The 24596-nt window shown below is 38.3% G+C and overlaps 1 protein-coding gene across 3 annotated transcripts in view; it reads left to right on the forward strand.

Annotated features, from left to right (window-relative positions):
- Positions 1 to 24596, forward strand: part of LOC116721298 (laminin subunit alpha-3) — a 73296-nt gene that overhangs the window by 13733 nt on the left and 34967 nt on the right. For 2 of the 3 annotated variants that reach the window (XM_032564924.1, XM_032564927.1), the window contains exons 3-26: positions 3148 to 3265; positions 5862 to 5980; positions 6062 to 6232; positions 6746 to 6846; positions 8065 to 8180; positions 10064 to 10182; positions 10516 to 10606; positions 12463 to 12594; positions 14798 to 14848; positions 14934 to 14981; positions 16255 to 16389; positions 16561 to 16695; positions 17280 to 17414; positions 17629 to 17681; positions 18152 to 18251; positions 19441 to 19493; positions 19625 to 19730; positions 20381 to 20480; positions 21231 to 21387; positions 21897 to 22035; positions 22221 to 22363; positions 23682 to 23785; positions 23904 to 24063; positions 24207 to 24370. In XM_032564924.1, coding sequence (XP_032420815.1) covers positions 3148 to 3265; positions 5862 to 5980; positions 6062 to 6232; positions 6746 to 6846; positions 8065 to 8180; positions 10064 to 10182; positions 10516 to 10606; positions 12463 to 12594; positions 14798 to 14848; positions 14934 to 14981; positions 16255 to 16389; positions 16561 to 16695; positions 17280 to 17414; positions 17629 to 17681; positions 18152 to 18251; positions 19441 to 19493; positions 19625 to 19730; positions 20381 to 20480; positions 21231 to 21387; positions 21897 to 22035; positions 22221 to 22363; positions 23682 to 23785; positions 23904 to 24063; positions 24207 to 24370 — 2750 coding nt within the window. The remainder of the gene's footprint in view (positions 1 to 3147; positions 3266 to 5861; positions 5981 to 6061; positions 6233 to 6745; positions 6847 to 8064; positions 8181 to 10063; positions 10183 to 10515; positions 10607 to 12462; positions 12595 to 14797; positions 14849 to 14933; positions 14982 to 16254; positions 16390 to 16560; positions 16696 to 17279; positions 17415 to 17628; positions 17682 to 18151; positions 18252 to 19440; positions 19494 to 19624; positions 19731 to 20380; positions 20481 to 21230; positions 21388 to 21896; positions 22036 to 22220; positions 22364 to 23681; positions 23786 to 23903; positions 24064 to 24206; positions 24371 to 24596) is intronic. The other variant, XM_032564926.1, reaches the window with a different exon arrangement.

The following is a 24596-nucleotide window of genomic DNA, read 5'->3' on the forward strand; positions in this document are numbered from 1 at the left end:
CCTCCATTGAGGGTGCATGGCATGTCATCACAATATTTCAAGGCCCTCCCCTCCAAATGTGCTGGACATAGTTCAGGAGTGTGTGTTTAGATTGACAGGATGTAGTTGGAGAGAAAGCAAGGCCGTGCCAGGACATGCTCCAGGGATCGTTCTTCCAAGATTACAGGAAGATCATCCTATGTATCCTTATAAAGGACTTGTATAAATGTTATTTGCAGTATATAGTATATAAAAGTTTTAGCTTTAGAAAATAGGAACACATTTAACACAAAACTTCAGATCTCTTATGATTAAAATGAAGACTGTCCATCTATAAAGACCATAATTGTTAGAGTTTTGCACAATAAGCTCCAGCATCTCTCACCTCTGGGGTTCCAAAGCTCCACTGTGGGTCACTGCCTTTTAAACTGTGGATGTTGCCTTTGTGGTCCATTTTACAAATCAAAATATACCCGTGTCTTGCAAAATAGTTGATCCAAATGGTTCAGCTACCTCCTGAGCATCTCAGAAGATTTGTAGGGGCCAGCTAATTAAATATCACTTGGCTTACGTATGTTTAACCAAGAAAAGATCTAAAACTTGCAGGATTCTGAACCTCGAGGATTGACTTTGGACACCACAGGAACTTAAGGTTAAATTTGTTTTGTCAGCTTTTTATATCCTCGGAGTTCATACATGTTTCCTTCACAGATTATCTTTGCAGTAAAATTGTTCCATATGTTCTGTTTTGTTGATGTCAATGAGTGGCCACACACCAACTCTACATATTACTGATCGAAAGATCAAGAAAAACAATTTGTTTTCAGCAGTAGAGTTATAGGGCTTTCTGTTTTAGAGTTTTAAAACCATTATTCTCTTTGAAGAACAATAGGAAAACTGATTAAGAATTTTTTTTTTTATGATTTAAACTTTTTCTTTCAGTAAAATGTCCCTTGCCGCTCCATGTATTCTCAGTATGAGGGATTTGTTGGAGAGTTAAGGACTCAATTTCTTAGATAGAAACCTCTTAAAACCAATTTGGACAATACACTAAACTTGGCTGCATTTTTTTAATAACTTGGATCAAATCAAGTCTGACTTGACAAATGAGCTGCTGGAAGACTGGTCATAAATTCCTACAAACTCAGCCCTAAAGCTTTTGGCAAGCCTTCCTAGAAGAGTTGAAACTGCTGTAGTTGTAAAGCTGCAGACCTCTGCTTCTGGGCCAACATCATGTTAAACTCCATGGATTAAAACTAGGCTGCCACTCAGGTTCATATGTGTGTGTAGGCAGATGACGCAATACTTCAAATATAGAATATATGTTTTCTTCCACACAACGTTTCACAAAGAGTGTTCTGGAACGAGTCTTCCAACATAGATATTGCTACATGAAGAAACAAACAAGTTCAACCAGCTAAGTCATCAAAGCTCTGTACATTTTTAAATGGTTTAAAACATCTATTTTTGTCGTCTCCTTTACGGCAACAAGTGTGAAAGGTTTTCAATCCTGTGTTGCTGTCAGTGATGGGCTTCTGGAAGCAGTGCCAAGCTTTGTTTTGGGGTCATTAGACCAGAGGGGGAATGTGTTGCTATGTTTGGAATTTTGAGATGGGTCTGCATGCCAGCCAGCACGTCTCTTGTCACTCCTACCCCTTTGCTGCCCACCTTGTCACTCTACCCTCCTCCAGCCTACTATCACCAAGTCCTCTCTTCATGTCATCACAGCTCTTGTGAACTAAACTTCTTTCAGTCCACAGCAAAATAGACAAACCAATATTGGTCACTTTCTTCTATTATTAGACAACTTCTCGTGTGCGCCATTCATGTCTTTTTTTAGTTATCTGCACATCCTGTTGCATGTGGGTGGAAATGTTCCCTGATTAATTTAAAAACACATGCCATTCAGACGTCACGTTCAAAGAGGGCTTCAAGACTGATAAAGGTCTGCTCCTGATTTGGAACCGGATGATTTACTTGGTAAGAGCTAGTGTTCACATTGTGATGATAAATATGGACACCCAGTTTAGCAGTTGATCCCTGAACTTGCTCACAATGCAACAGTCAAACAGCAGCTTAGGTTTGAGGCCTTCACTTCCAGGATTGGGAGAGGAATTCATTCAGAATTGTGGGTAATTTTGAAAGAGTAAATGACTCCTCAGCCGAGGCTTTGCTGTGCTTTTCTTTTTCTTTGAAGTCTTAACCCAACTCCTTGCCTCATGCAAGGAGAGATGGATACTTGAATATTTCAAATGCCCGCTGGGCTTTTCATTCTGGCGCTGAGGGATGCTAGACGAGTGTGGGCCTGCCTTCATCCTTGTCAAAAGAGACAGTCTGTAGAAATGTCTTTTACCTACAACCTTTCCATTCATCAACTGAAAACCGAGCATGTACCCATACTCCCACTTCGTCATCTGTTTTGAGACCAAGCTATGCACTAATTTAGACAATCTGCATCTCAGGCTTACAGAACGTAACAGGGGCGTGGTCAGGTGAAGGTAAAGCTTTTTGTTGACACTACAGCTGTCACGTGGCGGGCTTTACAACAAGTAATGCCAAATCCCAGAAGATCAAATAAAATGGACTGCTATACAATGGCCAATCAACCTTAAGTCAATCCCTTTCAGTGCTTGGTAATGATACTGGTGAAATGCAAAGGAAATGCACTTCAGTGAGCATAAGGAGTCAGATAGAAACACTCACTGACTCCCCCTCTTCTGCCCTTGTATGGGCTCTATATTTTGATGGGGGTTGAGATAAAGACTTCAGAGAACAAACTCGAATCAGGTGGGCTTAGCTAATGTCTTTCCACTAGCATGGTTGCACCTGCAGAAGTTGCATTCACTCCATGCTAATATCCTGTAAGCCAAGCTCTGGCTGAATGCTAAAGGTAAACAACACTCTCAAGACCGGAAACTGTTTCAGTACAAGCTTTTATTTGTGCATTTGATGTTTAAGACTGTTAAAAGAACTATGACGAATTTGTACTGGGACTTCTTGTATCCCTTCCAAGAACGGAAATAAGAATACTGGTAGAGCCCAAAGCCAAGCCTTTCCTCTGTAGAGTCAGTGCAACTCAGGAAACTGGAGGCTTTTGCCAAAATCCGCTCTGAGCAGTGAGCAGTGAGTGCCTTTTGTTTAGACGCCTCTTTGTGCTCTGATTTTCAGCTCTTCCATGTGGCATACATCCTAATCAAGTTTGCTAATTCACCTCGTCCTGACCTGTGGGTGCTGGAGCGCTCTGTGGACAATGGGAGAAAATTTACCCCTTGGCAGTACTTTGCTCGTAAGTGTAAATCCCTCTGTTTAAAATATGGTTTTCTGTAATGTAAGTTGACTAAAAGATTTACTCACTTTCACTTCCTCTCTATAAAAGGTTTTCTTTTTAAATCAACAGAAGAAAAACTGTTCATAAGTTTGCATCAAAGACACACAGTGATTTTCTGTGGATTAAATGTTTTTCTTATTGGTATTTTAATATGTTACAAAGGCAAGAGCAAAAGTGTTGCAAATATTATAAAGCCATCAAGTGATGCAGTACAGTCAAACCCCATGATTATAAAAGCCCAAAAGAGGGCTGTTATCTTAATAATGCCCAGATTTTTCTTGCAGTGACAAGTTAAACTGTCTGCCATAAAAAAATATTGTGAAGATGGATATATGTGTGATTAGGGGCGTAGGCTTAATCTATGCACACTGATTATCTGCTTAAGACGATTTAAGACAGGAAATGTTTGTCATTGTTTCCCTGACTTTGTGTATGTGTATGTGTGGTCTATGTCATTTCGTTATTGTGCATTACAAAACCAGTCCACATAACATTAATCAAATTATATTAAGCTGCAGTTATTGTTCAGAGTTATAAAAGGTTTGTTTTGGTTGGAATAAGAGGTAAGAAATCCTCAAAACACAAGAGTCAATGGTGATTTTTTATTCCTACTAAGACCTTTTCCGCTATTATCATTGACCCTAGTGGACTAGCATACAGGACTTAAGCCTGGCTCTAATGTGAGACCTTGATTAGTGCTTAGTGTTTATTGATATCAAGTTAAGTAAAGACTTAGGCCTAAAGGGGCAATAGTTAATTAAGGGATGCCTCGATCAGTGTTTATTTTTTTTGCTCAATGGTGGTCTTAGTTATTTAAAAATACGTAGCTACTTTTACAGAGTCTCAGTCCAGTACTTCATTAAAATCAATGCCATGTATATGTTTTAAAGTAGATTTGGATTGAAAAATTATATTTACACATACGAAATTCTGGAGACTGCATCTGTTTTTCTTGATAGTTTGTCTCAATTGAGGTTTCAGACTCGATGAAAAGAGCTTCTGCCTGCAATGAACCCGATATTTTTATGTGGAGAAGTTTGCTGAAGTGCTAGGCTGACGACAGCGTGTTAGAGCTCTGTTTTGATATGACTCTTTGATCATTCTACTCAAGATATTTCAGTTCTGTTTCAGTTACTCAAGCATGGACAAAACTGAGAAAAACATTGCTCCTGCTTTACGAACTTATTGTGCTGCTTTGAGTAAAAAGGAATCAACCTGAGGCGGGACAGCTATGTATAAGGAGTTGGCAGAAAGAAATTACATGACACAATCAGAATGTGAATAGAGATCAGCGCTGTTCATTCTGGGTTTGTGGTTGCTGTCTGCTAGCTCTGCTCAGGAGATTTTTATACTTGGCGGTCAGAGTAAGAGACACAGTGACAGAAAAAACAAATATGCAGAAAAAAAGAGGACCAACTGTGTATATTATGGGCAATGTCTGTTACCATGACACCAAGAGATCAGATATGTATGGGATTCCCAACACTGAGTGAATTGGGGATCCCAGACTTGCTGGCTTGAATTTGACAGTGCTGCTGCATTTCTAGCAATTGTTCTACCGTAAACCTTGCATGTCATTACGAAGGGAAAATAGTCATAGAAATAAAAGATGCATATGTGGAGGAATCTTCTACAGTTTTAGATTTAAAGCTAACAAAAATGTTGCTCGCAACTCTATTTGCTTACTTTACAAATCGGTATTATGAATTATAATATTTCTCGGCGCTATCACAAAGAGATTTTTTTAGGTTTTCACTCTCAGCCTTTCACTTTGAGTGCACTTGATCCAAATTCCTGTAAATTTATGGCCTATTCTGAGCTCAGCAATGTTTTTACTTAAATGATTTATTCCCTATTAGACTACGTTATCTTTATCTCAGACATTTCTGAGATTTTCTACAGTATTACTTAAAATAGTCATACCTCTGAGAAAGATTTGGCAGAATATAAGTTGATTCCAAATAAATTCCCTACAAATTAAAATTGAGCTCTACCTTTGTTCTTATTATTCTTAATATGTAGCTTATTTGCACAAGCCCTTGTTAATTAGTTTAATCTCACATAGAAGATAAAAGTTGTTTAACATCCGTGGAAAAATGTGTGATGAAGACTAAATGGGCAAAATATTGTAAAAATGGTCTTATTCGAAACAGGTGCAGGAAACCCATAGATTCCCTCTTTCCTGTTTCATTCTGCTGGATTCTAAGGCTTTGTTTAACCAGAAGGGATATATGTAGTTTCCTCCAACAGGTTCTCAGTCTCTTTTCAAGTTGTACTGACATGAATAAATACCATACACACTGATTATTCTGCTACATGCCAACAGAGTACAATCTTTTAGATTTCACTTTTTGGACTTTATTATATTATAATTTCAGATAGAGATACTTATTTCATGGACATTGAACCCTGAATATTTAGCTTATGTCAGAATGTATCCATTTCTGATAATTAAACACCCTTGAATAATTTGGTATTTTGCTACAATTGTGATTTATGAAAAATGTCAATAATTTAACCATAACATTTTGATTTTTTTTCTTCACCTCACTAGATTCAAAACGGGAGTGTATTGAAAAATTTGGAAAACAACCCAATGGTCGTATTTTTAATGATGATGACCAGATCTGCACCACAGAGTATTCACGGATCATACCTTTGGAGAATGGAGAGGTGAAATATGAAATATTCTGGCAACAAATGCCTGACAAGTTTGAACAACAATTCACTTAAAATAAACGCTGTACTTTCCAGATTGTGGTTTCTCTGATAAACGGCCGTCCGGGCTCCAAAAACTTCACATACTCACCAGTGCTCCGTGACTTCACGAAGGCCACAAACATTCGCTTGCGCTTTCTTCACACTAGCACTCTCCTAGGCCACCTGATCTCCAAAGCCCAGAGAGACCCCACTGTCACACGCAGGGTATGACACAAACCGTACAACCTGACACTAATGTGACATGTTGGCATCCTTTAGCTTCCCATTTGGACAAAGTTTAGTTTTATACCTCCTGCCTGCCAGCTTCCTTTTTGCTGACACATTCACACTCCTCTGTTGACCCATTAGGGTTTGTGGAGAACCAAGTCTGGATGAGTGTGACAAGTCATCTTTGGAATTTTTTTTGATAGCGACAGGTTTGGAAAGCTCTTTCAGTCTGCAAGTGTGAGATATAGCACTTCTGGTTAAAGCTCAGGATAGCAGGCTATTAAAAGAAGCAGAGTACAAATTTTAAGTGGCTGGTACAGAACACTAAGATGTATTCAAGATTAAATTTCATAAAGACTTGTCATCTTAGGAAATTTTTTTTTTTTTTGCTTTAATCTATTGGAAATATTAAGTCAGTTCATCCCATGAATTCCTGAGCTGTTCAAATTTGTCAAATGTGACAGATCTACCTGTTTGTGCTTGTGCTGACATTTCTCTGTTTGCTGATAGTATTTTTATAGTATTAAAGACATCAGCATTGGTGGTCGCTGTGTTTGCCATGGCCATGCCCAGGTCTGTGGTTTTGGTCGGAATCTGGACAACCCAAGCAGGTCTGTAAAACTCTCAAACTTCAGCCTTGTTGCTCATTATTATGGGGTTGAAATTATTTTCTTACTTCTCACATTTTACACTTTAAGCTGTTTTATTTACACCTTTTATATCTGTTAACATCAAATGTAAATTTAAAAATCTTATGTTTATTTGCTAACATAGCTTAGTGGACTATGGTGTCTGCTGTTTAAAACCAAACTAGTTGGATGGATTTTTGCTGGAAACAAAGGAGCATAGACCACAGTCACAATAAGCAAACCTCATCTTTCAAATCTTTTAATGATGCAATCAAGAAAAATGATTCATGGCAGCAGGAAAAAAAAGAACCTCTATTCCTTTCATAGTGAAGTTCAATGTAGAGCCTTTTTGTATCATAAAGTAGTGTGGGAGGAGATCCCACATGTGGAACACATAAATCTGTGAGATAATTACGAAGGAATGTTTCTTCCTGCAGAATAATCAAAGAGAAAATGTTGCACAATCAGGGAGTTTGAGAATGGAGAGATCCAACCATGAAAAATGCAGTGAAAACAAATAAAGATTCTACTTCTACAGATGATCATTGTAGGTAAAATGCTGCTCTATCATTTTACTGTGTTGCCAAAAAGCAACCACTCATTAACTCAATATATTCCCATTCATTTTTTTGATTTAGAAAAATACTTGTTCTAGTGAACGTGAGAAATTTTCAGACAACACATCATTAACCATAAATGATTAAGCATTCTGTCGTGACACAAGACTCTTTTTGTTCTACAAACTCAAAATAGTGAGTTTTTAGATAACTTATTCAGTTTGAATTGTTGAATAAAGGACTTAACTTATAACCAGAAAAGGTTGTAAATTCATAGACTAAATTATAAAGTAAAAAGAATATAAGTACTTCATAACATCTGACAGCTTTTGGTTTCTTTAGAAACCAAACTTATCCATTGTTGTGGATGGTAATATTGCATTTTAGAAATCTTACCTCTCCCCATATAATTGATACTTTACCAGTTTGGGGCCAAAACAAGCCCTAAAGCCAAAACAATTTGATTATCACAGTCACATTTCCAGCTAAAATTAAATCAAATGTCACTCTGTGTTAAAGGCAACACGGTTGTCATAACTTCATGGCGATAATGCGTCAGTGATATACAGCTTAAACTGTTGTTCTCAAAGGTGTCAAACATCACAGAATCACTATGTACCGCCGTCTCATCCTCTTTCCTTAGACTCCACTGCAAGTGCCAACACAACACCTGCGGCGAGTCATGTGACCGCTGCTGCCCAGGCTTTAACCAGAAGCCGTGGCGTGCTGCAACTGTTGACAGCTCCAACGATTGTCAGCGTGAGTGTCTTTTTGTGCAGTCCGACATGTAAGGCATATCTCACTCTGCTCCTCCCCATGCTCCTGGCTCTTGAATTACTGCCCCAGAAGTGGGCTGAAGTGTTGTCTTGTCTCTGATATTAAATCCCAGTTGCCGATGCCCTGATATGGTATTGTATGTAATCTGTGTCGGTGAAGATTCGACAGGACATTCCACATATTGTTTGTGTGATGAGTAACTAGCCTCACGATAGCTGCTTTTCGTCTGCCTACCTTGCCGGCTGGTAAGTTTTAAGTTGTGCAGGCCTGTGCCGCCCTAGATAGTAACATTTCTGAAGTGATCCATCCAGGGAGACATCCGAGCCTGGATCTGCTGGAATCTAATTCACATGGACTGTTGAAATATTTTCCACTAGAAAATACAGTGCCTTGTAAAAGTATTCACACCCCTAGCTTTCTTCATGTTTTCTCACTTTCACAACAATAAACCTATTTGATTTTATCAGATTGCCCAGCACAAAGTACTAGAAATTAGTTATAAGGTAGAAAGAGAATAAAACATGGTTTTTATTATTTTTATAAAAATTTGGGAAAGTGTTTATTCTGCATTAATATAGTTGCAGTTTTGATGGTGGTGGTGGGAAGCGGTGGGTTATGAACTTTGCACATCATGAAACTGGAATTTTTGCATGATAGCTCAACTCTTAGTCAGACAGGACATAAAATGTTAACATAAATTTTCAAGTCTTGCCACTGATTCTTAATTACATTCAGACCTGAACTTTGACAGGGCCATTCTAACACATGAATTTATGTAAGTCTAATCATTTGTATCTTTAGCTTTTTTTAAGAATTATGTATCCTGTTCCTACGTTTTTAGCAGCTTCAAGCCGGTTGTCTTTTGTGAATGCTCTTAATTTTGCTCGATCCACCAAATCTGACAATCTTCTTTGTCGCTAGAGAAAAGTATTCTCACAACATGATGCTGCCATCATCATATTTCACTGTGGGGAGGATGTGTTTAGGAGCACATGCACATGTCTACTCTGTCCACCACATCCATTGTTCCAAACTTCAAACAGGATACTTCGTTGTTTTCTTTCAAAAATAACTTTCGCCTTGCTATTCTTCAATGAGAGGTTTAAGCCAATCCACTGCTTTATTTCTAACCTCTCTGGTGTCTTATTTAGTGTTTGTTCACTAATATTCTCTCACAGGACAACCCTATTTATGCTGGGATTAAAATATGTACTCTGTTTATTATCTACTTAACATCTGCGGTAAAATACTGCAATAACAATAACAGTTGTAACAGTTGACATATTAAAGGTGACTAAATAGTGCATGCACTCTGTCCTTTGTGATTTCGATGTTGCATATATTGTTATTGTGATTATTGCTATTCTATATGTTGCGTAGGGTATCATGGACTAAATACAAATGCATGCCACACTTTTCACATTATACATCCTAAAAATCTTTTGAAACCTTTGCTTATTTTCTTTTCATTACACTTCAGACTTTCAGGCCAAAGCAATGGGTTTGTCTTTTTCAAAAAAGCTGAATATGATACATTTAGATTTCTGGATGTAATGTGTCAAATGTCAAAAAGTTGAAGGGGTATGAATACTTTTGCAAGGCACTGTGTTGCCTATGTGGAGCCATAAATAAATTTATTTGGACTTATAACAATAGTAGACTGCCAGTAAAAATGCCTGAAAATTATTAAGCCCCAGGCGTGCTACGCAACCAGAGATTACACTATTAGCAATTTAGCGTCTCTCTTGTAACTTTACAAGCTTTAAGAGTTTAAACACAGGTGGGAGGTAATTCAGTGGGAGGCAAATATAAATGCTCTGAATTTGTGTTTGTCTGCATGTCTGTCTTGGGGCTTTCCACCTCAGCCTGCCAGTGCTTCACCCATGCTTCCGACTGTTATTACGACCCAGAGGTTGAAAAGAGGAGAGCAAGTTTGGACACCTTCGGCAGGTACAGTGGAGGAGGAGTGTGCATCAGCTGCCAGGTATGAAATGTGTATCAAGTTTAAACTGATTCTTGTCAACACATGCATGTGTCTTTTTATCAGTGAAAGAAATACAAGAGAAAATAAATATCAAACTTGTCTGTTTATTTATCGATGTAGTTCTCAGTGAAGAGTAGCATGCTGCATGATTTGCCCGAAAATTAGCTCCCAAATTTGTGAGGCAAAATGTCTCATTGGCATATTGCCCCAGTTATTCAAATAAGTTTTACACCCGATGGAAATATTAATTATGAAGATTTCAAGTGTAAAAACGAGACTATTTTTCTTAGATTAGCTGTCTAATGCACGATACTCGCTTCTTTTGTTCTTTAGCACAACACTGCAGGAATAAACTGCGAGAGATGCATCGAAGGTTTCTACAGACCTTTCGGAGTGCCTCCTGAGTCTCCAACTGGATGCATACGTAAGTATAATGTTCACTTCAGCCTTTTGACTTAACATAGCTTTATATTTGTTTTCCTTTTAGGATAATTTCCATTGCCAAATATCTTCATAAAAATTGACATGGGTTGTTACACTGCTTGGTTAACATGTTTTTTAATCTATTTGACTGTTCATGAAAATGTCGAATGTGCCACCAATTATTTTCATCCCTCTGTCCTCACAATGGTCCTCACATACAAATGAATAGATGGTGGCATGGGGGCTCTTAGGAATAAAATAAATGATATAAATATAATGTTGATATATGTGTGGTTTGGTCTAAAACTTGTTGACCTTTCAATTTCAAACTAATGCATTTTTTTGTACAGTGGCTCATTTTCCCCTCAAAACTGAATAGTGAATAAAACAGTAAACCTGTGACATTAACTGGAAATCTATGTTAAAATGTTTTAACATCCAGTATACAAGATAGAAAAGTTAACACAGGTGTAGGGTAAAGTAAATGTATTTTTCTAAGGCACTTTTATTTTTGTTTGAGTTGCTTGCTGGTGTTTTTTCTGGGTTTTATCAAACGTTGTCACGACACACATCTCAAGGCCTCCATGTGATCCAGTAGATTACTCTTCATATCCACTCTTTGCTGTAGCTCCAATCGATACCAAGAGCACATGTTAGCAGGGTTTTCCACGTTGTACTAATGCTGGTTGAATGTAAATACCGTCCACGCATGATGGCATGTGATCTGCAGAACAACAAGTGAAGCCTAAATAGAGTTTTACTCAAAGAAAGGCTTACGTGTGTTGTTTCAGACAGTCACAAAAGGCAACAGGGCAGCAACACTGGCACCACAGGTTTTACTATCTCTGAACTGGGCTTTACCATTGTTTACTTTACTGGAATGCTTTGTAGCTGTTCTTTGTAGTAAGAGCAGCTGACAGTTGTCTTTGGACTTTGCCAAGTGGGGGATATAAAGTGGTTCTCTTTCACTCAGAAAAGTGAACTGCAGAACCCACAAACTCAGGTCGGTTTAGGAGGGGAGCATGTGGAGGGTTAGTAAGTATCTTTCATGATTAAACTAAAATACTTTATTTAGCTACTGCTTGCAAAAAGAATGCTCGTAAACCCACTTTAAAAACCTTTTTTTATTAAATTGCTCCCTGTACAATGAGTACCTTGGGTAAGAGTTAACATCAGGACATTTTCTTCTATACATTTCCACAATGTTGAATCTTGGAGTCCTGGAGGAAATCCTGGGTCCTCTCTCATTTTCTCTTCCCTTCAGCTCACCCTACAGGTTTTCTGTATAATTCATGTCTGGTAAGAGGCTCAGAGAACTTGACTTTATTTCCCGTGAACGCTTCTTGACCAAATTTTTTGGAATAATTATCCTGGTTTCATTTAAAATATCTTGGTATTTCCAATAGGTCACAATACCATAAAACATGTCACAGTTCCTGGGGCCTTTCACAGACAAATAGAAATAAGCCCAGAGTATCACAGCGACTCTACCATGCTTAACAGCAAGCATGAGGTGATTTTCAACTTATTGTTGCTCTGTTTTATACCAGACCTACCTTAGTGAAAAGCTCAATCTGTGTCAAATCTAACCAAAGCACATATTCTCAGCTAAAGTCCCACACTGTGAAAAAAAAAAAAAAAAAACTTCTCTAATGTACGATGAAATACTGGGCGGCAGTAGTGTGAAGTATACATAAATACATATTACACTTAGTTTACGAAAAATTTAGAGGCTGTGAATAATTGGGTATTGCTTGAGTTAACTATGAGACATTGCGCTACAGCAGTGAAAGATGACTTTATGTTCAGACTGGATGATGGTTGCTTATTTTAATAAAAATCTCTGCCACTCTCTAGGTTGTAGCTGTGATGAAAGGATTACAGCCGGATGTGAGATGGGGTCCGGAAGGTGTATCTGCAAGCCACAATTTGCAGGAGAAAGCTGCGATCGCTGCGCTGATGGACATTATCGCTACCCTGAGTGCATTCGTGAGTTTAGCTTTTTTTTTTTAATACTTTCTGCATCTTTCATATAGATCTTATTTATCGGTCAAAAAATAAAGACATATTTATACACATCAATCTGAAACATTTGGGCTATGTATGAGTAAATAGTGTCAACTGTAAATGGAAATACACTTAATATCATTAAGAAGTGTTTTAAGGCTTCACTTTGAGCGTTGAAAATGAATGCATTCACCAAATATAGTTTATAGTCCATGTTTTGCACGGACCTCTAACTGACCTTCAGTAAATGGAAGAATGATGTTGTAACAAGTCAAACTTAAGATCCTTCTTTTATGGCTAAAATCATGCCCTAGGCAGTCTTTTTTAGCATTTCATTTTTCACCAATTTCCCTGCAAGAGAAAAGTTTATTCTTGTTGGAAAACAAGGAGAGACAAATTCGACATTCCACAGAGATACTGAAATCTGCAAGAGAATTTCCCCTATACTATCAAGTTGATCTTCTCTGGCAAAGCTTAATCTGTCTGCAAAGGCATGAAGATAACACACTCATTCTTTCATCTCTATTGGTAATTTTTTGATGCTTCATCAAAAAATCCTTAAAAGTGCAATCATCTTCTAATGTCTCTTCACACACAGCAGACCTGTGTGTCTCCTGCAAATTTGCCTGAGGTTCTTTGGATTCTTAACTTATCTTTTAATCGTCATTTATGTGTGAAAGAGTTTCTTTAAGTTTTATTAAGTGGTTTTATTTATGTGCAGTCTCTGAGGCATGTCAAACCAGACTAAACATGTCTAGTTTGACATGCCAGTATTTAGGAGGCAATCTGGGTTCCCTGAGATCTTTATAGGCTGTTTTAGTCTTTGCATGCAACAATATTTGCACATATTGTGGGTTAGCATTTGAAGGGAAAGTTTAGCAAATGTTGCTCTGAAATTATATGGTAATTATCCCACATTTAAAGCAGAAAGTAAAAGCACTCTGTGTGTAGAGTGAATATATGATCATCAGTAAAGTCAAAGCACTGTCTCCTCTCTTTCTGCTATGTTGTTTTTAAGATATTCTTTCCTCTTGTGGTCAGCAGAACATTAGTCTTAACAACACTATCAGCAGAATTCTGGGTTAAACAGTTTAAGTTCTTAGTTAAAAGCCTCCCTAATGTTTTTACTGTTTCTGTCATCGTCCTTATCTGTTGGCTAACACATTCCAAATAAATTTTCTCTGAAGGATTAGTTCAAAAGCCTTATTATCTCTATCGAACAACATGCTATGTTAAGAAATTGTATTTGTTTTGCAGTTTAAGTTGATTAAATTGTAATTTAATCAACTTAAAGTCACCTAAACACAAGCTGTCACTCACACATGCCTCTAGAGACCTCACAGAAGGAATGCTCCAACTCGTCTGTGTTTGTACTGTTTTGAGTTACCCATTTGTATGTTTTTCTTTTTTTTCTCCATTAATCTAACAACTCCAAACTAGCATACTCTACCAATTACGTATCTGTAATACTTTTTTATTTTTTTTATTTCCGTTATTTAACCAGGTAAACCCCATTGAGATCTGGATCTCATTTTCAAGAGGGACCTGGGCAGAAATCTGCAATACACAGCAACCTAGTTACAAAATAAACAAATTAATACATATGCACAAGTGTAAAACAGTAGAAAACAATTCAAAAGCAGTGACACTGTTTAACAGAATCTCGTTGCCTGTTTTTAAGAACCACTCGAAATAAATCCAATGAAATCTGTTCTGACATCTTGAGTTCAGTCTGGAGCTGATTCCAGGCTGAAGGAGCCATAACACTGAATGCTTGCTTCCCCTTTTCAGTTCGAACACGTGGAACTTGCAAAAGAAAAATGTTATTTGAGCGTAAAGAATGGGAATTAACAGATCTATGCAAGAGAGAGCTTAAGTATGCTGGAGCCAAGCATAACTCAAAAGGCTTAATATCTAAGAAAAAGTTTTCCATGGATCATCTCAAGTCTTGTGCCTCTTGTGGAGTCATCAACCCAAATGCTCACAAAGCAGAATCAACAGTATTTTAAAATCCTGAAGGGGAATTCATATTTTAGTATGCAGCTGAATTTTATGCAGCTGGAGTTATCTGACATTTGTTTGCATTTTCAGAAGTCTGCATCTTTATTGAGTCATACTTCTGAATCAACAAAGACGGTGTTATGTGATAATTTTCTGGCTTCATTTTGTATCTCTTTGTAACTAGCTTACTCTGAGTACCTGACAACCACTCAGTCGCCTGCAGGCCCTATAGTGGGTAAGTTGATTTTCTAACTTGTCACATCAAAGTTGAGTCTGACAGGCACTTTGAGCTGTTCCTCTTGTTTTCGCTCCCTGTGTAGGACCCACTGCCTGCCCCCCAGGCTATTTCAACTCTCCTAGATGTCAACGTAAGTGTGCTTGGACCTAAAATGAAGAGATGTTCTCATGGCTGGGCTATGTTAAATTCTTTTATTTCTTGTTCTCATCCACATTTTTTTGTATTTATAGGACCTCTGCTAGTATCTTGAGAAAGCTTTTTTTATTGTACAGTTTAATTAGTCCCATTCACTCAGAGGGAGATAAAATGGTTAAAAAGGAGGGGAGAGGATAATGTTTCGTACCAGTATGTCTGACTGAGTTTGCGCTTGAGTTAAATGTTAATAAGAAGGGCTGGAGATCATTTAGCTTGAGATGTAAATGTATATATGTGTGAGATTCATGCTTGAATCTCATCTAAACCTGATGTCTCTCATGCTTGGGATTAATTGTGGCCACTTATTTAGAATTTTTGTAAATCAGTTTTTTTCTCTAGACATTTAGAATATACTTAAGTTAGCTTAGAACCAAAATCTGTAATTTTTTTAATATTTGGAATTATTTAGATTACCGTGGTAAGTCTTAGACTCTCCCATTAATTTAAGAGATTAAGAACACACCTGAGGGTGTGGTGGCGATGTCTTTTGTTTTTCAAAGATACAGTGTAACAGTGGGAGGTTTTGTAAAATGATTTTTCTTGACCACATTTTGAACTTGCAAGATCAGATTAAGTTAATTTTAGCTATTATTTTGTCTATATTTTTGCTAGAAATACGCTACATATATTTTTCAAACAATCAAGTCGGATGTGCGTTCAAGAAACAAACCATTTTTTGCCGATTTTGGTTGTGAAACTTAAGATACTGGTAGGATACTGACATTTTACTGGGCTGCAGATAAAATGAGCATAGCACTCTGATGGTCCAAAAAGATTTACCCTCTTATTATAGCACCAATCCTTTGGGAGTTTCCAGTAAGAACTCACCAGGCTAATATTAGTTATGGCTGCTTTTCTGATTTAGTTTAAGCTGGGAACCAAAATTTTAAGAAAACCCTTTAACCTCTGTCATTTTTAGTTATCCAACTCTTCAAAGAACATAAGCAAACATTAAATAATCCTTTAACCCGCCAGTTCTTTTAGTGTTGCTATTACGAAGCAGATTTTACTACTTCAGTAGGAAGAAAAACAGTGGGAATCGCTCTGGTGGCTTCTTAGTGCCAAACCTGTTCACAAAACAACACCATGTGGAGTTGTGCAAGACAAACATAAATATAGCTTCTAGCAAACCTGAGTAGCTGGGACTCCAGCTGCAGAGGAATTTGTTCTTATTGTGAAGATAATGTTTCCTCTGTATTTGCCTGCAGCCTGCATTTGTGACTACAGAGGAACAGTGCATACCATATGTGATGTTTATGGACGCTGCCTCTGCCGTCGGGGCGTGGAGGGGGAGCGATGCGACCGTTGTGAACCTGGATACTACTCCTTCCCAAGCTGTCAGGGTGAGAGGACCCCCATCCCAAAAAATATATTGATATTATTAGTTTTCATTTTGAAAGAGATAGCCAAAGGATGCCATGAAATATAGTAAACCTTAGAAGGAAGTCTGGATCTTTTCTAGCAATTTGGAATAAATCTCCACTTAGGCTATGATGACATGTATCTCTCCTCAGCATGTCGTTGTGGAGGAGCTGGGGTTGCTGAAAGCGTGTGCAGTCCGAATGGTCAGTGTAACTGCCTCCCCAACTATCAAGGCCGTGAGTGTGACCAGTGTGCACCAGGTTTCTATGGATATCCAGATTGCGCTGGTAAGTTTTGTTGGTTTGATCCTGAAAAGGCATGGAACTTTTTCTTATTTAGAATGTAATTCCTTCATCTAAAACATACCTGGAGTGTTGCTTTGATTCGTTCATGTTTGCGGAGTCTTCCTTGGAGCTAGAGTCTCCAGCCGAATTTCTGCTCTACTGAGAAACCCTCTCTCACGCTTTCCCCATGTAGCTCCTTCAGAGTAGCAGCAGTAATTATGAAACACCTGATGGAACTGCAAGTCTGCCGAGCTTGTCACATGAACTATGTAGTCCAACACTCCCAATAACTGTTGTAAACACTACAATGTAGGGACATTGTTTTTATGTTTTGTTTTTATGCGAAGTGTCAGAAAGAGCAGGAGCTTCTTAAAGAGACACAGGCCAATTTTAAGGCATAGAAGTCCAGAGTTACTTTTAGATTTATCCCAATAATGAGTTTATGAAACTTCTTATAAAAACTAAATGTTGAATGCTGCATTTGACAACTGGGACTCACCTCGCAAAATATAATTAATAAAATAAACATCTTAAGAAGAATCTTAAAAGTATTTACAGCTGAAATTCTGCTTGTTTGCTATCCCCAGCCTGTCGGTGTTCGTCGGAGGGTTCATATGGAACTGGATGCAACCCATTATCAGGCGAATGCCTCTGTTTGCCAGGTGTGGTGGGCCAGCAGTGTGACCGCTGTGCATCTGGACTCAGGTTTCCCCAGTGCTCGGGTAAACACAAGTGAACCCACTGGACACACTAAACATTTAAGATTTGAGCAGAATCAGATGCAGTTTAAATTAACAACAATGTAGTTTGGGTGATTTTTGGTACGTTTTAATAATAACTTTGCATGCATTCATACGGGAGTTATTTTATCGTAAATTTTCTGTTGAGGGCATTTTATTGTTTTATTGTTGTTTTATTTGTTGTTTTATTTTTCAGACTCCATCAGTGTTTGTAACCCAGATGGATCCGAAGTGCCCAATCCTCTAACGGTAACCTACTTCCTATAGACTGAATTTATATTTACTAAGTTTCCATTGGTTACTGCCAAATCCAGGGTGGTGAATTTGAATAGATTTACTATCCCACAGCTGATAACATGGACGAACTTTGGCCCAGATATTAAACTGCACAACAAAGTAAGGCTAGTCCCACGAAACGCACATGCAATCAAACACGGAAAAAGTGACTTCCTTCCATTTCCATCTCAAAACGGAAGAAACAACAATCGCACGAAGCAACTCTCGGCTGCTCAAGTGGTTCTGCTTATAAAGTTAGCAACACAAACCCCACTCCAAACAGTGAGAGAAAAGCCAGTTTTCAGTTCACAACACTTGCTCTGTAACAGTACGCAGGCCCTCGTGTCTGATTTAATCTGCATGATGGAGAGCACATGTAACCCGGCCTACAGCAGCAGCAGCCTGTCTCAACACCTCATAGATTTCTTATCTGCTGTTTTCAGGGCATCTGCCGCTGCCGAGCCAATGTAGAAGGAACGCTGTGTGACAGGTGTAAACCTCTCTACTGGAACCTAGCTGCGGACAACCCTCATGGATGCACAGGTGGGTAACCAGAACCCCGGAAATAGGATTGTTGTTCAGTATACTGCAAAAGTATTCAAACATGTTTTCACATTACACATTAACTTCATTTTATTTTAATTATATATGACTGATCAACACAAAGAAGCACATGTATGTTCAGCCCTTGTCAAACAATACTTTGTGGCGCCACCTCTCACTCCAATTACGGCAGCAGATGTTTTAGTGTGTCTCTACCTGCTCTACAGGCCTAGACTGAATTACTTTTATCAAAAGTATAACTTTTAGTCATCTGCAGATTATCAATTGAATTTAGATCTTTGACTGGACTATTTTAATTCAAAGAAAATTGAAATTTCATCCTAACCAAGTCTAGATTATTTGCAGCCACCAGCAGCTTCTGGCATTGAATCTAGAGCAAAAGGATTATTTGGTATAATATTTGCAAAAAAGGCTCCAAAGTTATACATATGTTTCCAGCAGTAGTATTATTTTTGTTCGCTGCTCACATTTTTCTTCGGATTGTTTTATTGGCAGAAGAAGCCTGATAAGATACTGATCTGAGCCTTCACCCTTTTGACGTAGTGAATATGTCAACATGCTGCTGTCACCAAGGCCAGACTGATTTTCTGCTTCTCAGGGAGAAACGGGAGAATCGCACATAAAATGAGCAAAATCCTGGGAACATTCTTAAGCTTAAATGTGACATTTTATTACCAGATGATACTTTTAAACATCTCCTGCTCACTTTAGATTCGTCCATATTTTGACTGTTCAAAAAGTGTGCTTTAGTCAGCTAAATGTAGCTTTCATGGGGAAGATATGGTTGCTCCCATTATGTTGAAAACAACTCCAAGCATTCTCCAGAAGTTGCTCTCATGTTACAGGTTTGTTCTCTTGCCTGATTAACGTCTCTCCCGCTCTTCCTGAAATCATTTGCAACACAGACTTTTGATATCTGAACAATGCCTCTGGTTGAAAGTAGCTGGACATTGAGAGAAAGTTTTTTTTGTTTTATGCGCTGCAATCAGTGAATGAAAAAACTCTCTAAGACCTTTTGACCTCCATTTCTTTGAAGCTGAAGAGCTTTGGGGTTGTTGTGTTACACCTGTGAGTGTTACAAAACCCTGTAATCAGAGCCTATTCACAGTATTTCCCTGTTACATTTCCCAGCCCCTACCCGAGCCTGTCTTTATTTTTTTCATTCCAGAATGTCAGTGTGATCTGAAAGGGACACTGAGCGGTGTTGGAGAATGTGAGCAGGTGGGTATATTTAAAAGCGTACACACACACAGACACCCCACCTCTCCGTTCACACATCACTGTCTCTGTTTGGCAACATTGCATTTGCAACGATGTAAAATTGCTTTTTCCTCCTTGATGTGTTTTTACAGAGCGAAGGACAGTGTCACTGTAAGCCAAATGTCTGCAGCCATGCATGTGACTCTTGCAAAGATGGATACTTTCTGCTGCAAAAGAAGAAATACTTTGGCTGTCAAGGTAAGATGTCTTTATCAGACATCAACTTAACATGCCTCTCTCATACCCCATTCTGTTGAAGCACATGTGAAAAAACAGTTGTAGGTTTTCTTTTTGAACTGGAAAGTATGATGTCAGATCTGAATGATCACAAAGGACAACATTTTTTCACATAAAGTGAAAAAAGAAGGAATGAGTTAAAAATGAAAGCAGAGGAGATCTTGAGGATCAGTTACAATAAATACAACAGGCTTTGTTGTTGTTGTTGTTGGTTACCTTTCTGTTTTCTTAAATTTACTTTATTGAGTGGAATAGAAAAAGCTATTTCACTCAACAAAGCTTTGTATGTCTTTTAGTAAATAAAGCGGGAGTAAAAGTGGTGAACGTAATTTCACAATTCATAAAAAGCAGGATTGATAGCCGTGTGAATATAGCGAGTTTCATATACATTACAAAGCGTTAGAAAAAGTACAAGATAAAAGAAACACAAACTATTTCTTTTTATTCTAGTTCACTTCATGGTTTTTATTCAATTAGAATTGGGTAAATAAATGAACGAGGGCTTTGAGTTAGAAAATAAAATGTTTCTGCCAGAAGCCACTGTTTTTTAGTCTGGTGTTGAGTTACTCTCTTTCAGTAAATTATTTAATTTTGTCTTCTCTCTCTTTCAGCTTGTCAGTGTGATTTAGGAGGTGCTGTTGGCATGACATGTGATCAGACCTCTGGTCAGTGTCAGTGTCGGGAGAATGTAACTGGCCGTACGTGTGCAGAGTAAGCTGTGGTTCCATTTTTTTAAAAAGTCATGAAATACAGCATCAATACATTGTGGTAAACGTAAAAGGCATTGATAAAGTTTTAATTGATAAAGTTGTAATTGATAAAGTTTTAATGCTGTTTGAACTTATTTAAATGTTGTCATGGTAAAATCACAGACTTCAGTGTATTTCATTGGGATTTTACGTGATTTATTGCAAAGAACAGCATTCTTCTTTGCAATAAAGCTTCATTTTGAAGCCTTTCCAAAAACATTTTGTTGGACTTTGACTAGGCCATTCAAACACATGATTAAACTTTTAGCTGAATTAGTTCATTGTAGTTGTAAATGTATATTTAGGGTAGTTGTTCTACTCAAAGCATGTAGCTCAAGACATTTTATTTAATTTCATCTGACGAGAGTTCCTTATTTATATTTGCTGTTTCTCCCACATCCCTGATACATATAGGAACCACTATGGGTTTCTTCTGACAATAGCTAGCCACTCTTCTATGAAGGTCAGATTTGTGGAGAGCATGGCTAATAGCTGTCATGTCAAAAGATTCTCATATATTCTCAAATCATGTCACACTTGACTAAATTAAAGGTTTTAATTTACAAAAGATTTAGTGAAACTTGTTATTTTCATTGCACTTTACAAGTATTTTGGCATTTAAGATAACATCTCACTAAACTACATCGATAATGTCATAAAATCAGAAAATATTCCAAGAGTGAGAAAATGTTTGTCATTTTACTCTCACCAGGCCTTCCCCTGGTTACTTTTTCCCATCTCTGCACCAGTTGAAGTTTGAGGTGGAGGATGGCACAACGCCAAATTCTCGACCAGTCCGCTTTGGTTTTAACCCCCAAGAGTTCCCAGAGTTCAGCTGGAGGGGTTATGCTGTAATGTCACCTGCACAGGTTCGCCCATTCTCATTGCTGCTTTGTATATGGTGTATATGTGATAATTACAGCAGGCTCTAGCGATTTTCGGTGTCACGATAAATTTTCTGCTTTTGCCTGTGCACAAATAATCACTCGGTGTCCTGTTTTTTCACTGCTGACGTGGGAGAACATCAGCTCTTAGAACTAACACTCTCTGTCCTCAGCCGGAGGCGATTCTAATGCTTAGCCTTGGCTTTCCTGGACCCTTCCACATTATGTTGCGCTACTCCACTTCCCAAAACAAGGGGAGAGTCCTAGTCAAAGGCCGGATCTTGGTGGTGGATGAACCTGACTCTGAGTCTTGCTGTGACTGTAAGTGAAGGGGGCCCGCTTTGCTTTCTTTGCCTCGCTCGCTGTCTGTTCACTAACCCGTTCTGTTTGCTTAACCTTCCCGCCTGCCTTTCATCTCTCCACCTAACACCACTCACTCATTGTCTATCCAAACTTGTGTCACTGGAATCAGTGTGTGACTGTCGTCCCTGCAGAGTGAAGCCAGGGTAACAGTGCATGTTGATCCGAAAGAGGGGCGGCAGAATTTTTTCCATCTGGTTCTGCGGTTCATTAACCCCAACAGCGTCAGTGTGACTGGTAGCATCAAGGCTACAAATAGCAGAGGCACTGCAGGTAAGACTGCCTCTGACATAGTATTCATTCCCTCATTCCTCCATCCAGCTGTAAAATCTAACCCATCATTTAAAAAGAGAAACATTTCCTTTCTGATATTTATGTGAACAAATGGTTTATTAGCTCTCTGAGTATTTATGTTGCCTCTGCTGGAGTTTATGATATCTGTGCTTGGTGCTCTGCAGGGGAAGATCAGAGTAAGGAAGTGATATTTCCTCCGAGTTCATCCCCGTCCTTTGTCACCGTCCCAGGAAAGGGCTTCACTGAACCTTATGCATTAAATCCTGGGAAATGGATCATTCATATAAGGGCTGAGGGAGTTCTTCTGGTAAGTGTCCTCAATAACATTTACCTGGTGAAAAAAGAAGATGTGCCTGGTAGGTCAGCAGTTCATCACAGGGCAACACGTCAAATTCTGTTTAATGACATCGAAATTATGAGAAAGTGTTTAAAAAAAGGGGTGCTCAAAACCTTCCAGAGATCGACCGGTCGATCGCTGGAAGGTTTTGAGTCGATCTCGGCAGTAGGTGACAAACTGAACGCTGCCAGGATGCTGAGACCAGCACTTCCTCTTCTGACGCGCTTATCAAAATATTCCTAAACGTTTGTAGCTTCATTAAAGAGTAATAATTTTTTTTAAATCAACAAAACGTGTTAAAATTAATATTCTCAGTAATTATTGTTTCAGCAAGGTGTTGAGCAATTCAGTGCCTTTCAATTCCATTAACAAAAAAAAAGGGCGACTCAAAGACCGACTGACTAGCAGAGCAAGAGTTTAAATTAACTAATCAACCACCGCTGTGTTCAATTATTAATAATTGAGAAATAAATATCAAGCCTTGAAACCTGATATCGTAACGGACTGAATGTTATGTTTTTAATGTAATCTTTGCTCGGCTTGCGGGACGCAGGCGGTTGCCACGGCAATGGTGTGCTTACACGACAGAGAGAGAGAGAGTAAAAATGTATGAGTGTTTTTTTTACCTTTGTTTACCTTTTACAACCGCTGTAGTTTCTAAACGTTCAATAAACTACAAACTTAGACTAATTGCCTCGTTCGTTTGTGAGTATACGTCATTCACAACAAACATCAAATAGGACAAATATATTTCATTAAATTTTAACAAACAAATGGCTTCTAACACGATAATTATGTAAAATTACGGTAAATTAATTATATCCCAGCTACAGAAGATTTGCCTTTACCTTTACAGAGCTCTTTGGTTCCTCCTATCGGTCTGTAGCTTCTCATATTGACGTCATCAAACCAAATTTCAGATCTACCATAACTGACTGACACCTGCTGGCCTCAGGTTTGCAACCAGCTTCTGACTGAGAAACCAGTAACTTCCTCCCAGTGTCAGAATCTCACTGAGGAAGAAATTGCATTAGGTTTTCTATCACTTTAATATTTCTGCTGTAACTGATGTAAATTCACATATAAAATAAGTCAATAGAGTTTAATTTACAATTTTTATGTCTCGTGTCATGAGGTAGATCTCAGCCGGCTGGCGAGAGAAAAAGTAGATCTTGGTCTCAAAAAGTTTGGGCACCCCTGGTTTAAAAGTTCAAGGTGGTCAGAATATGGACACCTTGCTAAATGTGACCCAGATGAAATATGTGAAATTTTTATCTTCCCACTTCAGGATTATTTAGTGCTGCTGCCACGAGATTACTACGAAGCCTCTCTGTTGAAAGAAGAAGTCACTCAGCCGTGCACATACTTACACACTGCAAGCAAGGATGAAAAGTAATCCTCTTCCTATCCCCTTACTTTCTCTTAAACCTTTTCTTTGTTAGCATAATGAAGTCATCTCTGTTCTCTTTTCATGTTTTTTTTTTTTTTTTTTTTTTTTTTTTTTTTAAAGCTGTCTGCTGCACAAGCACATCACCATGGATGGTTTCAGCTCTGTGCTCGCCACACAGGGCAGGCTGACCACCCGGAGTGGGCGGAGGAAGAGGAGACAGGCGCGTGTGCGGCGTCCCACTCCAGATCACCCAGACATGGCAGCTCTCAACGGGAGACAGGTTCAGACTCACATCTGTGACTCTAAACATAATACAAAACTAATCTGCCAATCATATTTTGTAGCAAAATTCATAAAAGGACATTTGGAGCAAATAAGATTTTATAGGACCTCTCAATATCATGCATGTTCTGTGTCTTTTAGTCTCGTCTGGAGCTCAGTCTTCGTGTGCCTCACTCAGGCCTGTATACCCTCATTCTGGAGTATGCCAGTGAGATGGACACTGTCCAGAATGTCAACATATTCATCAGTGGACAATCCGGGATCAAGATCATGGCTAGAGCCAATATTTATAGTTGTATTTTCAGGTGAGTCATGTGTTTGTGTTTTTCATAACATTTCTAACATCAGAATTGTGGTCATTTTGATAATTATTGTGTCTTATAACAAAGTTTTTTGCAAAACTCTTTGTAACCCTTAAAAATTTTCCACATTTTATTATGTTACAACACCATAGTAGTGCATAATTATCAAGTGGAAGGACAATGATGCATGAATTGCTTTGCACAAATGTTTTTAAAACATGGTTACATG

Source organism: Xiphophorus hellerii, chromosome 6 (assembly GCF_003331165.1).
Source record: "Xiphophorus hellerii strain 12219 chromosome 6, Xiphophorus_hellerii-4.1, whole genome shotgun sequence".
NCBI classification, from domain to species: domain Eukaryota; kingdom Metazoa; phylum Chordata; class Actinopteri; order Cyprinodontiformes; family Poeciliidae; genus Xiphophorus; species Xiphophorus hellerii.